Source organism: Drosophila hydei, unplaced genomic scaffold (genome assembly GCF_003285905.1).
Source record: "Drosophila hydei strain 15085-1641.00,03,60 unplaced genomic scaffold, DhydRS2 tig00008116-arrow-pilon, whole genome shotgun sequence".
Lineage (NCBI taxonomy): Eukaryota > Metazoa > Arthropoda > Insecta > Diptera > Drosophilidae > Drosophila > Drosophila hydei.
The window spans coordinates 1,558,935-1,575,630 of NW_022045829.1; the positions used below are offsets into that span (position 1 = coordinate 1,558,935).

General features: G+C 40.6%; 2 protein-coding genes across 4 annotated transcripts; one reads left to right on the forward strand and one right to left on the reverse strand.

Moving 5' to 3' along the window:
* Window positions 1–238: 238 nt before the first annotated feature.
* LOC115483291 (myosin-VIIa) lies at window positions 239–12,290 on the forward strand. 3 transcript variants are annotated; one of them, XM_030224634.1, is made up of 11 exons: window positions 239–317; window positions 3,798–3,880; window positions 4,613–4,873; window positions 4,940–5,289; window positions 5,362–5,562; window positions 6,124–8,518; window positions 8,579–10,029; window positions 10,108–11,460; window positions 11,529–11,675; window positions 11,733–11,853; window positions 12,065–12,290. In XM_030224634.1, the coding sequence occupies exons 2-11, from the start codon at window positions 3,863–3,865 to the stop codon at window positions 12,269–12,271; spliced, it is 6,504 nt and encodes a 2,167-aa protein (XP_030080494.1). In that variant the 5' UTR covers window positions 239–317; window positions 3,798–3,862; the 3' UTR covers window positions 12,272–12,290. The 3 variants fall into 3 exon arrangements, with proteins under 3 accessions (XP_030080494.1, XP_030080495.1, XP_030080496.1); XM_030224635.1 differs by lacking the exon at window positions 239–317 and adding an exon at window positions 349–528; XM_030224636.1 differs by lacking the exon at window positions 239–317 and adding an exon at window positions 3,492–3,629.
* A 500-nt stretch (window positions 12,291–12,790) lies between these two features.
* Window positions 12,791–16,232, reverse strand: LOC115483320 (tyrosine-protein kinase JAK2-like). The gene is made up of 13 exons (XM_030224704.1): window positions 16,136–16,232; window positions 15,804–16,082; window positions 15,432–15,747; window positions 15,242–15,377; window positions 15,089–15,170; window positions 14,630–14,941; window positions 14,370–14,561; window positions 14,174–14,309; window positions 13,986–14,127; window positions 13,842–13,917; window positions 13,389–13,706; window positions 13,156–13,335; window positions 12,791–13,093 (listed from the first exon to the last, which is right to left on the reverse strand). The coding sequence occupies exons 1-13, from the start codon at window positions 16,178–16,180 to the stop codon at window positions 12,791–12,793; spliced, it is 2,517 nt and encodes an 838-aa protein (XP_030080564.1). The 5' UTR covers window positions 16,181–16,232.
* Window positions 16,233–16,696: the final 464 nt, after the last annotated feature.

Below are 16,696 nucleotides of genomic sequence, written 5' to 3' on the forward strand. Positions count from 1 at the left end.
TACATTCAATATTAAGCTTTTAATTAATATAAACCGTTTTGTAGGCGCAAAACATAAGAACTGTACCGATAAGTTGGCAGTATTAACATAATTTGATAAGAAACACTACCTTGCATGACGTCAGAAATTCCTCAAAACATTTGGCTACTAAAAGACTTGGCATTCAGGTTTCCAAACAGCTTGGTCACACTATTGCAGTTTTGCGGCACTTTTGTATGCTATCGCAGACAGGTCACATTGCCGACAGTTCACAATTTTTGTTAGCAACGATCGGTTGTGTTCGGCTTTGTGCTCGGTTGGTTATTTTGGTTGTTGAGGTAACTACCGTTAAAAAAGCAGCAGAAGCTAGAAAGAAAGAAGAAAGAAATAATCACCCAAGCCAATAACAAATTAGCTAAGCAAATGTGTGAACGCGTGTGTACTTAATGGTGGCAATTATTTTATTTAAGTTAAAGTCAAAGTTAAAGTCCAAGCGGCCATTGTTAACCTGTTGCGCGGTTGCAGTCGCACTGGCACTGGCACTCGATGGTGCGTGACCTATTTATGTAACCTGTTTTTAAAGAATATACCGATTCAACTAAAATCTCCCAAAGCTACAAGTTTCGTCTGACTCTGGATCTGGTCTGGAACTGGAAGTTGTACCTAGACGGAGCTAAATAGTGAACAAAGTGTTAATTATAGTATATACGTTAATAGCTGTTGGCATAAGAACATGGGAACAAAGATTCGTTTATTATCGAACGTTGTTTTAAAAGTCAAATGCTCTCTTCTAACTCATTAATGATGTAGAAAAAATGAGTGCATTCACCCTGCAAGCTATGTGTTACTGTGTGTGTCTGTGTAAAACTAGAAAAGTGCGCTGAAAAACTAATAAGAGTATCACAGCAAGCCAAGGGCGTAGTTATCTGTGACTTTTAAGGGTCTCAAGTGAAACTGACACCCAATTGTATGCGTGTGTGTGTATATCAACAGATGAGCAGATGAGCTGAGACGTGGCTGCATTATGGCTCAAGCTCTGACCAAATTATGGTTAGCTACGCTTCAGGTTTCGTTGGCTAGAACGGTACTAATAAGCGCATACACACAAGCACACACACATAGGTGCAAAGAGAGCAAGCGAAAGAGTTTAACAAATAACAACATAGTAAGACAACCACACACATACACACACTTGCGCACCTGTAAAAGAGAGAGCTCTGTGTAAAGAGCGGCTCACATTGCATATTCATATAAATGGGTGCCCCACACTGCGTGCTCTCTGGCTATGCCTCTCTCTTGTTTTTTTGCTTACACACATTCAATTCATAGAAAAGCAGGAAAGAAAAAAGTAGATAACTTGCTCTCAAGCCTTGAGCTTGCGCTTGAGCCGGGGCTAGAATTCTATACAACAACAACAGCACTTGTTTGGCCGGTTTGTTGCACAACGGGACATTTTGTAGCTTGCAGCGCTGAGAACCCTTTTTAATAAAAACACCTAAAACGCCACAATTAATGTGTATTTTGTTTTTTCGTCTCTGCCAGCATAGTTATTGTTGCTGTTGGTTTTGCAGCTTTCGCGACTTTGCAGCCGCCGCACGCAGACAGCGACGGCGGCTGCGACTGCGACTTTCTGTTTGTTTGGTGAAACTTTTTTAAGGTCGGCATCGGCATAATAATAAAAAAAAAACACAAATACACACTTACACACACACGCATAGCACTCATAACTAATACAACGCGCTTTGTATATTTTGGAAGACTTAAAGAGAGCAGTGGTAAATGCTTCTTATACGCCACTGCAGTCTTAACAGTTGAAGTGCTGTTAATGTCAAAGTGAAACAAAACAACAAATGCGATTATTTTTCTTCTGAAGTATGCGATATGTTAACATGCAGATAGACATTATACTTATAGTTAAAGCGTAATGTACGTGGCAGCGCGATACGAACTTTCACTAATGACTCTTGGTGAACTCTGTACACATGCATTCGTTCACACGCACTCACTCACACACACAGGCACGTGCTCTTTCCATACGTGCTAAAATGTGATATATAATCAAATCAGATTTATTTAGATTTAGCAGCTGTTATCGTTGACATGCTTGCACTGTTATGGTTTGCCAAATTCTAATTAGATAGTATATAGCAGAAATCGTGTCTAGAATCTAATCCGGGATACTTTGCATAAACGTGCTGTTATATGCCAATTAGAGACGTTGTGACAGAAATCAGTTGTAGAATCTAATAACAGACAAGTATATTTTGTATAGGCGAATTGAAAGCACCGCTGAATTGCAATCAGAATTGTATGTACAATGTGTTACACGCATAAGCTTGGGTACACTCTTCAATCAGATGCTGTCACATCTTAGTAATCGGGCTCCAACTAGATTATTTGGCTTCTTTGTTCACTTTTTAGCCATTCCAACAAGAACTTTGGTCTGTTGCCATCTAACTGAGAAATTGGAACGTGCGTTAGCTTTTATGTTAATATTTATATTCATTATTTGTTTATTTTTTGTGGTCATGCCCAGTGTGACAATCGTCAGGGCTTATCAGTTGCTTCTCCACTGATAACATTATTAGGCAATCCGTATTTTAAATACTGTTGAGTAGAACACTTCAGCACTTACCTGTCCTTCACTCTTCTTCGCTCTCTTTCTCTCACTCACTCTCCCATTCTCTCTGCGCCTTAATGTGGGGTGGATTGTATTTTGATCGTCAGAGCGTAACCAGACTATTTAACGTACTTTTGTATATGTGTGAGTGCGAGTGCCTGTGTGTGTGTGCCACAAAAAATGCCTGTCTGCAATTACACATACTCTCTCACACACACATGCAGGCATATGTATACATAGAGACGCCTCAAACTGTGCAATTAGCTTATGACGCATTTTTACCTGACCAAAGACTTACATTACCTACACAATTGTTTTATTTTAATCGAAAACTAATTAAATACAAATAAATACATATAGGAACTCAGCCGATTTAGAATCAAGCTAAATATATATTTTTTTATTTTTAGATAAGCAGAACAATAGTTTTTTTTTAATAATCTAAGTACTTAAAAAAATTAATTCTTATGGCTAATATTTTTTCCATTCAAACTTTTTTTAAAATTAAAATATCGAAATAATGATAACATTTTATACCTATTTTGACACGGCTAAGTGATGGTCTTCACCTTTCATTTGGCCCACATATTGCTATGGCCCAAAGCGCCGTATAAGCAATGAAAGTAAATTTTTTCAATGAAAACAAATCCGAAAATCGAACAAGCCAAACTAAGCAAAACACATTTATTATTATTTGCATAACAAAACGCAATGTTCGTTCTGATTGGAAACTAACTACAACAACAACAATAACAACAACAACAATTATTAAAAGTGAAATTGTGCGTTGGCCTTTTTTGCATATCAAGAGATTTTCTATTGTGGCTTTGGCTTTGTTGTCTTTCGATTTTTTTTCTTCTGCTTCTTCTTCTTTTGTTAAGGTTTTGACTTTTGGTTTCCCCTTAAAAAATCAACAATAACAAATTTGTCGCCAAAAAAGAAATGAGGAAATGAACAGAGACGTTTCTACTGACGAAGAAGCAGCAGCAGCAGCAGACTGCGACAACTGTGTAAATTCTTTCAATTTACCGTAAACTTCACCTTAATTTCCAACTCTTCTACTTGTTTTTTTTTTAAAGCCGGTTTAAAGCGCCTGCAGCAACTTGTTGCTGTTTGATTGTTGTTTTTTTTTTTTTATTGTTATTGCTCTTTTGTTCTCTTCTCTTATCTTATCTGATTTTCTCTCTTCTACTTGCAGAGTTAAACGGGCTTTGCATTTGAATGCCAGAGAGAGCCAGGAGCAGTAAATGAAGGACGACGAATATGGTGATTGTAACACGTGTAAGTAAAGATCAAAGAGTAAATTGTAAGAGAGAGTGTGGACATATATCAACTCTCTCTTTGGCTAGCAAACGGAAGTGCACACACACAAGCATGCGCGAACATACACATGCAAAGAAGTGTATGCCCTATAACCATTAAAAGAAAAGTGTAAAACGGAGATGATGTAGATATGCAAATGAATGTTTAAGTAGGGTTTCGATGTAAGAGAATTGGTATATATAGAGAGTTATATATAAATGTGTGTAACATCTGATATATATACAGCTCTGCAGTCAATTTAAATTTGACTCCAACTTTCTGTCGGAACTAGATTCTATAGAGCTTATACAATTGCGGGGTATCTGCTGCATCAATAATAAGACGGCGTCAAAAGTGTACGATATAGTTAGACAGTTGAATACATAAATATACAAATATATATATATATGTTAAATTAATCTTGATCTTCAAGTAATTTGCTTATATTCATTTGGAACTACACAGCGTTCATATAATACAGGGTATTTACTACTTTCATACCTTTAGTTGCATTTCAACTAGTTTATTTCGCTTTATAGTTGTAAACGTGAATAGCTCCCATGCCTCGTATATCTATCAAGTCTGTCCCTGACTACGTTTATTTAGTTTTTTATGTTACGCTCAAGTGATTCTTGAAAAAAGAAGGTTTTATGTGGCCCCGCCATGGCAACCCTCCGACTGGAATTGTAAACGTTTGCTTTTTGTTTACAGGGTGACTACATCTGGATAGAACCCGCATCGGGACGGGAATTCGATGTGGCCATTGGAGCACGTGTCATCTCCGCGGAGGGTCGTCGCATTCAGGTGCGTGACGATGATGGCGATGAGGTGTGGCTGGCGCCGGAGCGTCGCATCAAGGCGATGCATGCCTCATCCGTGCAGGGTGTCGAGGACATGATATCCCTTGGTGATCTGCACGAGGCGGGCATATTACGTAATCTGCTCATACGCTACAAAGAGAACCTAATATATGTGTGTATATAAAAAGGAATTTCACTCAATATTATTATCATATTAATCTGGATATATTCATTGCAGACATACACCGGTTCCATTTTGGTTGCGGTCAATCCATATCAGATATTGCCCATCTATACGGGCGACCAGATCAAGCTGTATAAAGAGCGCAAAATCGGCGAATTGCCGCCGCACATTTTCGCAATTGGCGATAATGCGTACGCGCATATGAAACGCTATCGCCAGGACCAATGCATTGTCATATCTGGCGAATCGGGTGCTGGCAAAACGGAGAGCACAAAATTGATCTTACAATATTTGGCAGCGATCAGTGGCAAGCACTCGTGGATCGAGCAACAAATACTGGAGGCTAATCCCATTTTGGAGGCCTTTGGCAATGCCAAAACGATACGCAACGATAATTCCTCAAGGTAAATAAAGTAGCTTACTGAAAGCAATTGTCTTAATTACTCTTTTGTTTTGTTTTGTTTCGTTTGCTTTAGGTTTGGCAAATACATAGACATCCATTTTAGTGCTAATGGGGTTATCGAGGGCGCCAAGATCGAGCAGTATCTGTTGGAGAAGTCGCGCATTGTGTCGCAAAATCATAGTGAACGCAACTATCACGTCTTCTATTGCATATTGGCGGGTCTTTCAGCTGATGAGAAGAGTCGTCTGGAGCTGGGCGCGGCAGCCGATTACAAGTGAGTCATCTGAAAGTCATCTTTGATGTATTTGAAATGTATATAGATTAGAATGTACTCAATTGAATTAAGCCAACTACACTTATTTATCTGTCCAGAATATAGTTGTATTCATGAAAATACTAGTGCTGCACTATTCAAAACATCCGTCCAAAAATAAGAAAATAACCACCTTTTGTATAGAACAGAATGTAAATAAGAGAATCTCGAAAAAATACTGTTACTTCCGATCATAATTTAGTTGACGATTTCCGAGAGATGAATTTAAAGTCGATCGTTCATAAAAATAGTAGTGCTGCATGTAAGAAGTTAAAAAAAAAAATGTTAAAATAAAATAATAAAATAATAACAAATATTTTAAGATAAATATGCGTTTTAAATTGATTTCAAGTCTAAAGGTTGTTGTCGCACTATTATTTTAATGATGATTGATAATGATTTATGAAATGATTGCCATTGTTATCTTTGTAATATCATTAAAAAGGATCTTATATCTGTAGATCTTCTATATGTAGTTAGATTTTCTAAACATATTTTAATCATCTGTTTCTATCCCGTCAGATATTTGACTGGCGGCAACAGCATTACGTGCGAAGGTCGCGATGATGCAGCCGAATTTTCGGACATACGATCAGCGATGAAGGTTCTGTTATTTTCGGATCAGGAAATATGGGAGATAATCAAGCTGTTGGCCGCCCTATTGCATTGCGGCAATATTAAGTATAAAGCCACCGTTGTCGACAATTTGGATGCTACGGAAATACCCGAACATATCAATGTGGAACGAGTGGCCGGTCTGTTGGGCCTGCCCATACAGCCATTGATTGATGCTCTTACGCGGCGAACGCTATTCGCTCACGGCGAAACGGTTGTCTCGACCCTCTCCCGGGATCAGTCGGTGGATGTGCGCGATGCGTTCGTCAAGGGCATCTATGGGCGTTTGTTTGTGCATATTGTGCGGAAAATAAATACGGCCATATTTAAGCCGAAGGCAACGTCACGCAATGCCATCGGCGTTTTGGATATATTCGGCTTTGAGAACTTTGATCAGAATAGCTTTGAGCAGTTCTGCATTAATTATGCCAACGAGAATCTACAGCAATTCTTTGTGCAGCACATCTTCAAATTGGAGCAAGAGGAATATAATCATGAGGCTATCAATTGGCAACACATTGAATTTGTGGACAATCAGGATGCGCTCGATTTGATAGCCATTAAACAGTTAAATATTATGGCATTGATAGACGAGGAGGCACGCTTTCCGAAGGGCACCGATCAGACAATGCTCGCCAAGCTTCACAAAACGCACGGCGCGCACAAGAACTATTTGAAACCGAAGTCGGATATCAATACGAGTTTCGGTCTCAATCATTTCGCTGGCATCGTCTTCTATGATACTCGCGGATTTCTGGACAAGAATCGCGACACCTTTAGCCCGGATCTGTTGCATTTGGTTAGCCAAAGTGCAAATAAGTTCTTGCGTCAAATCTTTTCGCAGGACATCGAGATGGGCGCCGAGACGCGCAAGCGCACACCCACACTGTCCACACAATTCCGCAAGAGTTTGGATGCTCTGATGAAGACATTGAGCAGCTGCCAGCCGTTCTTTATACGCTGCATCAAGCCAAATGAGTTGAAGAAGCCCATGATGTTCGACCGTGGCCTATGTTGTCGCCAGTTGCGCTATTCGGGCATGATGGAAACTATAAGAATACGACGCGCCGGCTATCCCATACGACATGGCTTTCGCGAATTTGTTGAACGCTATCGTTTTCTTATAGCCGGCGTGCCGCCTGCTCATCGCACCGATTGCTTGGCGGCGACATCCAGAATTTGTGCCATGGTCTTGGGCAAATCCGATTATCAATTGGGACACACAAAGGTATTCTTAAAGGATGCGCACGATCTGTTTCTCGAACAGGAACGCGATCGTGTGCTCACACGCAAGATACTAATACTGCAGCGCAGTATACGCGGCTGGGTCTATAGGCGTCGCTTTTTGCGACTGCGTGCTGCGGCGATTAGCGTTCAGCGTGTCTGGAAGGGTTATGCGCAGCGCAAACGATACCGGAGCATGCGTGTGGGCTATATGCGCCTGCAGGCGCTGATACGTTCGCGTGTCCTCTCGCATCGTTTCCGTCATCTGCGTGGACATATTGTTGGACTGCAGGCGCATGCTCGTGGCTATTTGGTGCGACGTGAATATGGAAATAAAATGTGGGCGGTTATTAAGATACAATCGCATGTGCGACGGATGATTGCTGTGCGTCGCTATCGCAAGCTGCGGCTGGAGCATAAGCAATTTGCTGAAGTGTTGCAGCTGCGTAAATTGGAGGAGCAGGAGCTGTTGCATCGGGGCAATAAGAATGCTCGTGAAATAGCCGAACAACATTATCGGGATCGTTTGCATGAGCTGGAACGGCGTGAGATACAGGAGCAACTGGAGGATCGCCGACGGGTCGAGGTCAAAATGAATATTATCAATGATGCGGCCCGAAAGCAAGAGGAGCCTGTCGACGATGGCAAATTGGTGGAGGCCATGTTCGATTTTTTGCCCGATTCAAGCAGCGATGCACCCACACCGCATGGCGGCCGCGAGACGTCAGTATTCAATGATCTACCGCATGCGCAGACCATTAATCAGGAGGACATCATTACACCAATGCACATCTCTGAGGATGAAGAGGACTTGTCGGAATATAAATTTCAGAAATTTGCAGCCACCTACTTCCAGGGCAATGTGAATCATCAGTATGCCAAGAAGGCACTGAAGCATCCACTGTTGCCGCTGCACACGCAGGGCGATCAATTGGCTGCGCAAGCTTTGTGGATAACCATACTGCGTTTCACTGGCGATATGCAGGAGCCCAAATATCATACCATGGATCGCATGGACACCACATCGGTCATGTCCAAGGTGACGGCCACGCTCGGACGAAACTTTATTCGCAGCAAGGTGAGTGGGAGTGAAGCAGAGCTTTAATTCTTATTAATACATTGTTAATTTGATCGGTAGGAATTCCAGGAAGCTCAATTGATGGGCCTCGATCCGGAGGCATTTCTTAAACAAAAACCGCGCTCGATACGCCACAAGCTCGTTTCGTTGACGTTGAAACGCAAGAATAAATTGGGGGAGGATGTGCGTCGACGCTTGCAGGATGATGAATATACAGCCGATAGTTATCAATCGTGGCTGCAATCGCGTCCCACATCGAATCTGGAGAAGCTTCACTTCATCATTGGCCATGGAATACTGCGTGCAGAGTTGCGCGATGAAATCTATTGCCAGATATGCAAGCAATTGACCAATAATCCATTGAAGTCTTCGCATGCACGCGGCTGGATATTGTTGTCGTTATGCGTCGGCTGCTTCGCACCGTCCGAGAAGTTTGTCAACTATTTGCGGGCGTTCATTAGGGAAGGGCCGCCCGGCTATGCGCCGTATTGTGAAGAGCGTTTGAAGCGAACATTTAACAATGGCACCAGAAATCAGCCGCCATCATGGCTGGAATTGCAGGCAACCAAATCGAAGAAGCCCATCATGCTGCCAATCACGTTTATGGATGGCAATACGAAAACTTTGCTAGCAGATTCGGCAACAACAGCTCGTGAGCTATGCAATCAGCTGTCGGAAAAGATAGCTCTCAAGGATCAGTTTGGTTTCTCCCTCTATATTGCGCTGTTCGATAAGGTCAGTTCGTTGGGTAGCGGCGGCGATCATGTTATGGACGCCATATCACAATGCGAACAATATGCCAAAGAGCAGGGTGCCCAGGAGCGGAATGCACCGTGGCGTCTATTCTTTCGCAAGGAGATCTTTGCACCGTGGCATGAGCCAACCAACGATCAGGTAGCCACAAATCTCATCTATCAGCAGGTGGTGCGCGGTGTTAAGTTTGGCGAGTATCGTTGCGACAAAGAGGAAGATCTGGCCATGATAGCTGCCCAGCAGTACTTCATCGAATATGGCACTGATATGTCCATGGAGCGACTATTCACGCTGCTGCCCAATTTCATACCCGACTTTTGTCTCAGCGGCGTGGACAAGGCCATCGAACGTTGGGCGGCGCTTGTGTTGCAGGCCTACAAAAAATCCTACTATGTTAAGGATAAGATAGCATCGCTCAAGATCAAGGAAGATATCGTTAGCTATGCTAAATACAAATGGCCGTTACTTTTCTCACGTTTCTACGAAGCTTATCGCAATTCCGGACCAAATTTACCCAAAAACGATGTTATCATAGCTGTCAATTGGACGGGCGTCTATGTTGTCGATGATCAGGAGCAGGTGCTGCTCGAGCTAAGCTTTCCAGAGATCACAGCTGTGGCCAGCCAAAAGACCAACAAGGTATTCACACAGACCTTTAGCTTGTCAACTGTGCGCGGCGAGGAGTTCACATTCCAGAGTCCCAATGCTGAGGATATACGCGACCTTGTCGTCTACTTTTTGGATGGTCTCAAGAAGCGGTGAGTAAAGAGCGCAGGACACAGCTCTTCGTTATCAATTCCATTTTAAAAAAAAATGATTTTTCATGTCTTTTACAGTTCGAAATATGTGATCGCGCTGCAGGATTACCGTGCACCTTCGGATAGCACCAGTTTTTTGTCGTTTTTCAAAGGTGATCTGATCATCCTGGAGGATGAGTCGTGCGGTGAATCGGTGTTGAACAATGGCTGGTGCATTGGACGTTGCGATCGGACGCAGGAACGCGGCGATTTTCCAGCCGAAACGGTGTATGTGCTGCCAACGCTGAGTAAACCGCCGCAGGACATATTGGCCTTGTTTAACATCGAGGAGGCGCATCATGGCCGACGTTTAAGTATGGTATCGAATGGTGGCGTGGTGGAGCCACGCGATCGTCCGCACACGCTCATGGAATATGCAATGGATCATTTCCGTTTGCCACCCAAGCGTACAATGTCGAAAACATTGACGCTCAGCTCTAAACGCAGCGAGGAGCTCTGGCGCTATGCGAGGGATCCGATTAAGGCGCCGCTGTTACGCAAACTGCAGAGCAAGGAGGAACTGGTCGAGGAGGCATGCTTCGCCTTTGCTGCCATACTCAAATACATGGGCGATTTGCCATCGAAAAGGCCGCGCATGGGCAACGAAATAACCGATCATATATTCGATGGTCCGCTCAAGCATGAGATATTACGCGACGAAATCTATTGCCAGCTGATGAAGCAGCTAACGGATAATCGCAATCGCATGTCTGAGGAGCGTGGCTGGGAGTTGATGTGGCTGGCAACTGGTCTCTTTGCTTGCTCGCAGGGTTTGCTCAAGGAGCTATTGCTGTTTTTGCGCACACGCCGTCATCCCATCTCACAGGACTCGATGCATCGATTGCAGAAAACCATACGCCATGGACAGCGGAAATATCCGCCGCATCAGGTGGAAGTGGAGGCCATACAGCATAAGACAACGCAAATCTTTCACAAGGTCTATTTCCCGGACGACACCGATGAGGCGTTCGAAGTCGACTCATCCACGCGCGCCAAGGACTTTTGCAGCAATATCTCGCAACGCTTATCGTTGCGCACAAGCGAAGGCTTCTCACTGTTCGTTAAAATTGCCGACAAGGTGATTTCAGTGCCAGAGGGAGATTTCTTTTTCGATTTTGTACGCCATCTGACCGACTGGATAAAGAAGGCGCGACCGATACGCGATGGCGCCAATCCACAGTTCACCTATCAGGTGTTTTTCATGAAGAAATTGTGGACGAACACGGTGCCAGGCAAGGATCGCAATGCCGATCTAATCTTTCACTATCACCAGGAGCTGCCGAAACTTTTGCGTGGGTATCATAAATGCTCACGCGAGGAGGCCTCCAAGCTAGCCGCACTTGTATTCCGTGTTCGCTTCGGTGAAAACAAACAGGAGCTGCAGGCCATACCGTAAGTGCTGCCCCTTATCCATTATACGTTATGCAGGCGTATTCAAAATTGAAAATCGATCATTCCAGGCAAATGCTACGCGAGTTGATACCCTCTGACATTATGAAGATGCAGAGTACTAGCGAATGGAAACGTTCCATTGTTGCCTCGTACAATCAGGATGGGGGCATGAGCTCCGAGGATGCCAAAGTTGCATTCCTAAAGATCGTCTACAGGTGAGCTAATTAATATGTTGAACTTTATCTTATATATATAAATATATATGTATTTAGATGGCCCACCTTTGGCTCTGCATTCTTTGAGGTAAAGCAAACCACCGAGCCAAACTATCCCGAAATGTTGCTCATTGCCATTAACAAGCACGGCGTGAGTCTCATACATCCAGTAACAAAGGTAAGAGATTACAGTCTCACTCAGATCAATGACGGCAAATCGAAGTGATTGATTGATGTATTTTGCGGTTTGATTGACTATTTAACAAGATTTGCATTTAAATAATTAATTAATTTATAATTTGTAAATCAATTTGATGGTGTGCTGTACAAAATTGTAATATCAATTGTTATTATAAATTTATTATGTTATATATTTAATACTTTCGCAGGATATACTGGTCACACATCCATTTACACGCATCTCGAACTGGTCATCGGGCAATACATATTTCCATATGACAATTGGGAATTTGGTTCGTGGATCGAAATTGCTTTGCGAGACTTCGCTGGGCTATAAGATGGACGATCTGTTAACTTCATATATATCTTTGATGCTGACCAATATGAACAAGAATCGAACTATACGAGCCAACTAGTAAAGATATATTTAAAAAACGAAAACAAAAAACACACACACAAACATATATTTATAATAATTATAAATTATAAATGCAATAATTGATATAACTAGAAATTATAGTTAATTACCTATCGTGCATGCCCACTCCTTAATACACATTCGATTTTCTCTTTTGGCTACTTTAGCTAATAATTTTTATACCAAAACCTGTTTTATATTATTGTAATGCATTTCTTTTGTAAAAATATGCAAACTCTTGTTTTTAGTATCCTATGCTACCACATTCCGTTTATTTAAATTATTAATTAAACATGTCAAATAGAACGTCTTGCAAATTCTCTTTATAGATAAGCTATTGTATCTATACATTTTGCACTCTATCAAACTTTATGTATATCTCAACTGAATATCTGTACTGATGACGTTTTGTATCAAATACATAGAAATGTTCAATTATTTAATAAATTATATAAATATACATACATATAAATATTAAACTTCAAATCAAAAATATAAACAAAAAATTTATATTAGCTCAAGCTGTTCTTTTGATTAAACTATAAAAACATGGAACAGTATCAAGTGAAATATTTTTGGCTGCCGGTCGGTTTTCTGGATTGTGGTGCCAACAGTTCTCAATCAGCGTTTTAAGCTCATTGCAGTTCGGCATAAGATCATCTAATGGTGGTCGGTTACCTTTGGACGCACAGAACATAATTGTTTCATTGCGTTGATTCTTCAAGTGATGAAATGGCTTTCTGCGCGCCATCACCTCCCAGAGAACAATCCCAAAGCTATAAATGTCGCACTTCTCCGTATACTTTTCTCCACTCAGAACCTGTGGGTATTAAGTTATTAAAATTTGATTTTCATGCAATACTTTGATTAACTCAAACCAACCTCTGGGGCCATATAAGCTACAGTGCCAATCGCACTCGTCATCAGAGTTCTCAGATCCGTCGCAGTGCCGAAATCAGCAATTTTCAATATTCTGTTATTGTCGGTTAATAGAAGATTTTGAGTCTTTAGGTCACGATGAAGCATCGGTTTCGGTGTCATGGAGTGCAAGTGCTGAATACCCTATAAATGGAAGTAGAGGATATTTGACATTTGATAAATGAATCAGACTCAACCTGAACACACTGAATCATCCAGTCTAGAGCTCTGGCCATTGTATACTCCTTTTGTTCGTCTCCGTGCAAGTAGTTATAGAGGGATCCACACTCTGCATAATCCATGACTAAGTATGCGAAGTTTTCGTGAGAACAACTACCATATAATTTTACAATATTCTCGTGGTTAGTGAGGGACAGCTGGTTCACTTCTTTTTCGAAAGCTTTCAATGCTGTATCCTTATTTTCGGCTTCAATTATTTTGATTTTTTTTACAGCGACATCATTTTTAAGCCAATCTGCTCGATAGACTATGCCAAAGCTGCCCCTTCCAATGCTCTGCGTGATTAATGAATGATTATAATTACTTTTTCATATTAAAAAAGAGAGCCTGAAGCTCGATTGAGGGAGAGATACGTATTTTAATGATCTTTTGATTTCCTTATTTTCCATTCACGTTTGTTTGAATTTTACCTCCATGAAATTTATGTCCGAATAGTGTACAAATCCGTAAGGTTTCATCATAGTGGAGTTGTCAGTGCTTAATAATCTATATATTCAAGAAATTACTTTATATTATTTGAAAAACATCTGGATTAAGCAAAATGTCGTTCTTACAGTTGGCTTTGAAGATCTAACACCAAAATGCCGTGCTTCGGACGCTTATGCTCATGTGGATGCAAGCATTTCCTAATCAAATTTTCTATGTACTGTAGCTTCAGCTCTTCTATGTCTGGCATAAGCACACGGATTCCTAAAGCTGTTTAAATATTAAAAAAGTTTCTGATCGAGCGATCAATTCTTACCTATGTGGTACCGTAAATCATCTTTTTCTATTGGATATAAATTATAATAAGGTTTTTTGCGTGCGAAAACCTCATACAGGATAATTCCAAAGTTGTAAACTTCGCTTGCGTCAGTGAAAATTTCTGTTTCAAAAACCTTAGAATTGTAAATGCATGTATTACATATGTTTTAGAGCTGTATGTAAAATGCACTGACCTCCGGGGCTATATAGACTAAATCGTATGTAGTTTTAGCGAAGTTTAAGAAACTTCTAGCGTCAACATTGAAGAAATTATCCCTAATCTTCAATCTCTTGAAATTGTTAAACAAGATCATATTATGCGGAGTTAGGATGTAGGTATGAAACGTATGCCGTATGTTCCTTCTTGTGTTAAGAAAACAAATGGCCTATAAGTGAATTTGGAAATGAAAAGAAGTTGAAAAATATGTATAATATGACGAATCTGTGAATATACCTCGGCAGCATCCAACATCAATTTAATAAGGTTATTTACTGAAAACTTGCTCCGCCCTCCGCCATGCACATAATCGTGCAAAGACCCATCATCTGAGTAATCTGATATTAAGTAAATGCCTTCCTTACCTAATGAGTAGCCATATAAATTTACAAGGAATGCACTATTTATCCTTATATTCTTATTAAGTTTCATTTTAAAAGACAATGTTGGAGTCCATTGATCAGTCGAAAACTTCAATTTAGTTATAGTTTTTTCCATATTAAGCCACGTTGCTCTTTGGGAAACACTAAAGCAATCTTCACCGATTTTCTGTGGATGAAAATATGAATACCAAAATCTCAATTAAACAAATTTGGTAAAGGAAATGAAGACTAAGTCTTCACTCAAAACAGAGCTTCTGTGCAGCTGCCTCTTTCATCAGTCAGTAAGTTGGAGTATATAGATCTTTAATACAACCTTGCCCATATCAATTATATCCATATCTACATATAATCCTAAGTATTCCGGTATTAACTGATCAAGGCACTCTTCTTTTTCGCTGTAATAAAACATTTGATTTAATTGATTATTGTATTTGTTATTATCTTCAATTGCTAATATTCCACTTACAGGATTCCGCTGAGTGTAGATATAACCATTTGAATAGTTGGTCTCTCATCTGGATTTGTGTTCCAACAGTTCCTCATTAAACTCTTCAACTGGCTGTCGATTTTTATTGTTATTTCATCCATGGACGGTCGTTCTCCTAAGTAAATCGTATTTATTGCAATGTAGCATATTTTATTATCAATTTGTGTACCTCTCAAAACTGCCTCAACGATCTCTGTATATGTGTAGTTAGTGTGATGAAAGAGCTGTTTACGAGCTAATACTTCCCAAATGATAATTCCAATGCTGAACACATCACTCTGTCCCATTGCATTTTTCTCTCCATAAAATTCCTCCGGAGAGAAATAATTGGCTGCCTTTTTATGGTCTATCAATTTATCCGGAAGTATTGCAATCTTCACACTTTTGAAGCCAGAGTACGAAAATTTAGTACCGAAGTATATTAATTGTGGACATAGCTTGAGAAATGTCAGTTGCGGATGACGTAAGTAAATATACTCAAGACCCTAAAAGTGCGTGTAGTGATAAATGAATTAGATAAGCAAAATGAACTGTTAAATACCAATGCTGCCTCACGCATCCAGTTGAGGGCATTTTTCAACTTATATGTCCCTTGACATTGCTCATGCAAGAAGCTGTGTAGTGATTCAAAGCCCGTATATTCCATTAGGAAACACTTGTTGCTGATTCCATAGAGTTTGATAATGTTATCATGTTCGAGACTCCCAAATGTTGATGAACAAATTGGAAAATTAGTAGATATTTTATAGGCAGCAATCAGTTGATTGTCAAATTTACCGATATCGACCTCTCCGAAGACACCGTAGCTTAATTTGACTGTCTGCAAGATGGACTAGACAATTGAAATCATTTTGACGGTATTCTTATACTTACCTTTCCCAGGTGAATATCTGTTACATTAATGTTATCAGCCATCATTCTCTGTTCTATTAGTTATTCAATAATACGGAGCACATAAATAAAGAACACCTTTTCGTATGAAAAACTACTATGAACTAAGCAAAAGCTTATCGCAGAACCGATAATGTTGGATTTGTACTGCTTCATAAATGCATCATGTGTTTATTCGATAACAATAAAACGGTAAAAGTTATCGATATTGGAACTGATAACTGATAGAAATGTACATACTTCTAACTAACGCGCAGAATAAGTTGATTTTCATTACACCCTGATCCCATTGAAAATGGGAAATCAGGGTATAATGGTTTTGTGCAAATACATGTAACAGGCAGAAGGAGGCGTGGCGGACCCCATAAAGTATATATATTCTTGATCAGGATGACAAGCCGAGTCGATTGAGCCCTGTCCGTCTGTCCGTCCGTCTGTCTGTCTGTCCGTCTGTCCGTATGTGTGAACGCGTTGATCTCAGCATCTATAAGAGCTAGAGGCTTGAAATTTTTTTTGTAGGTCCGTGTATAGCAATATTAATAA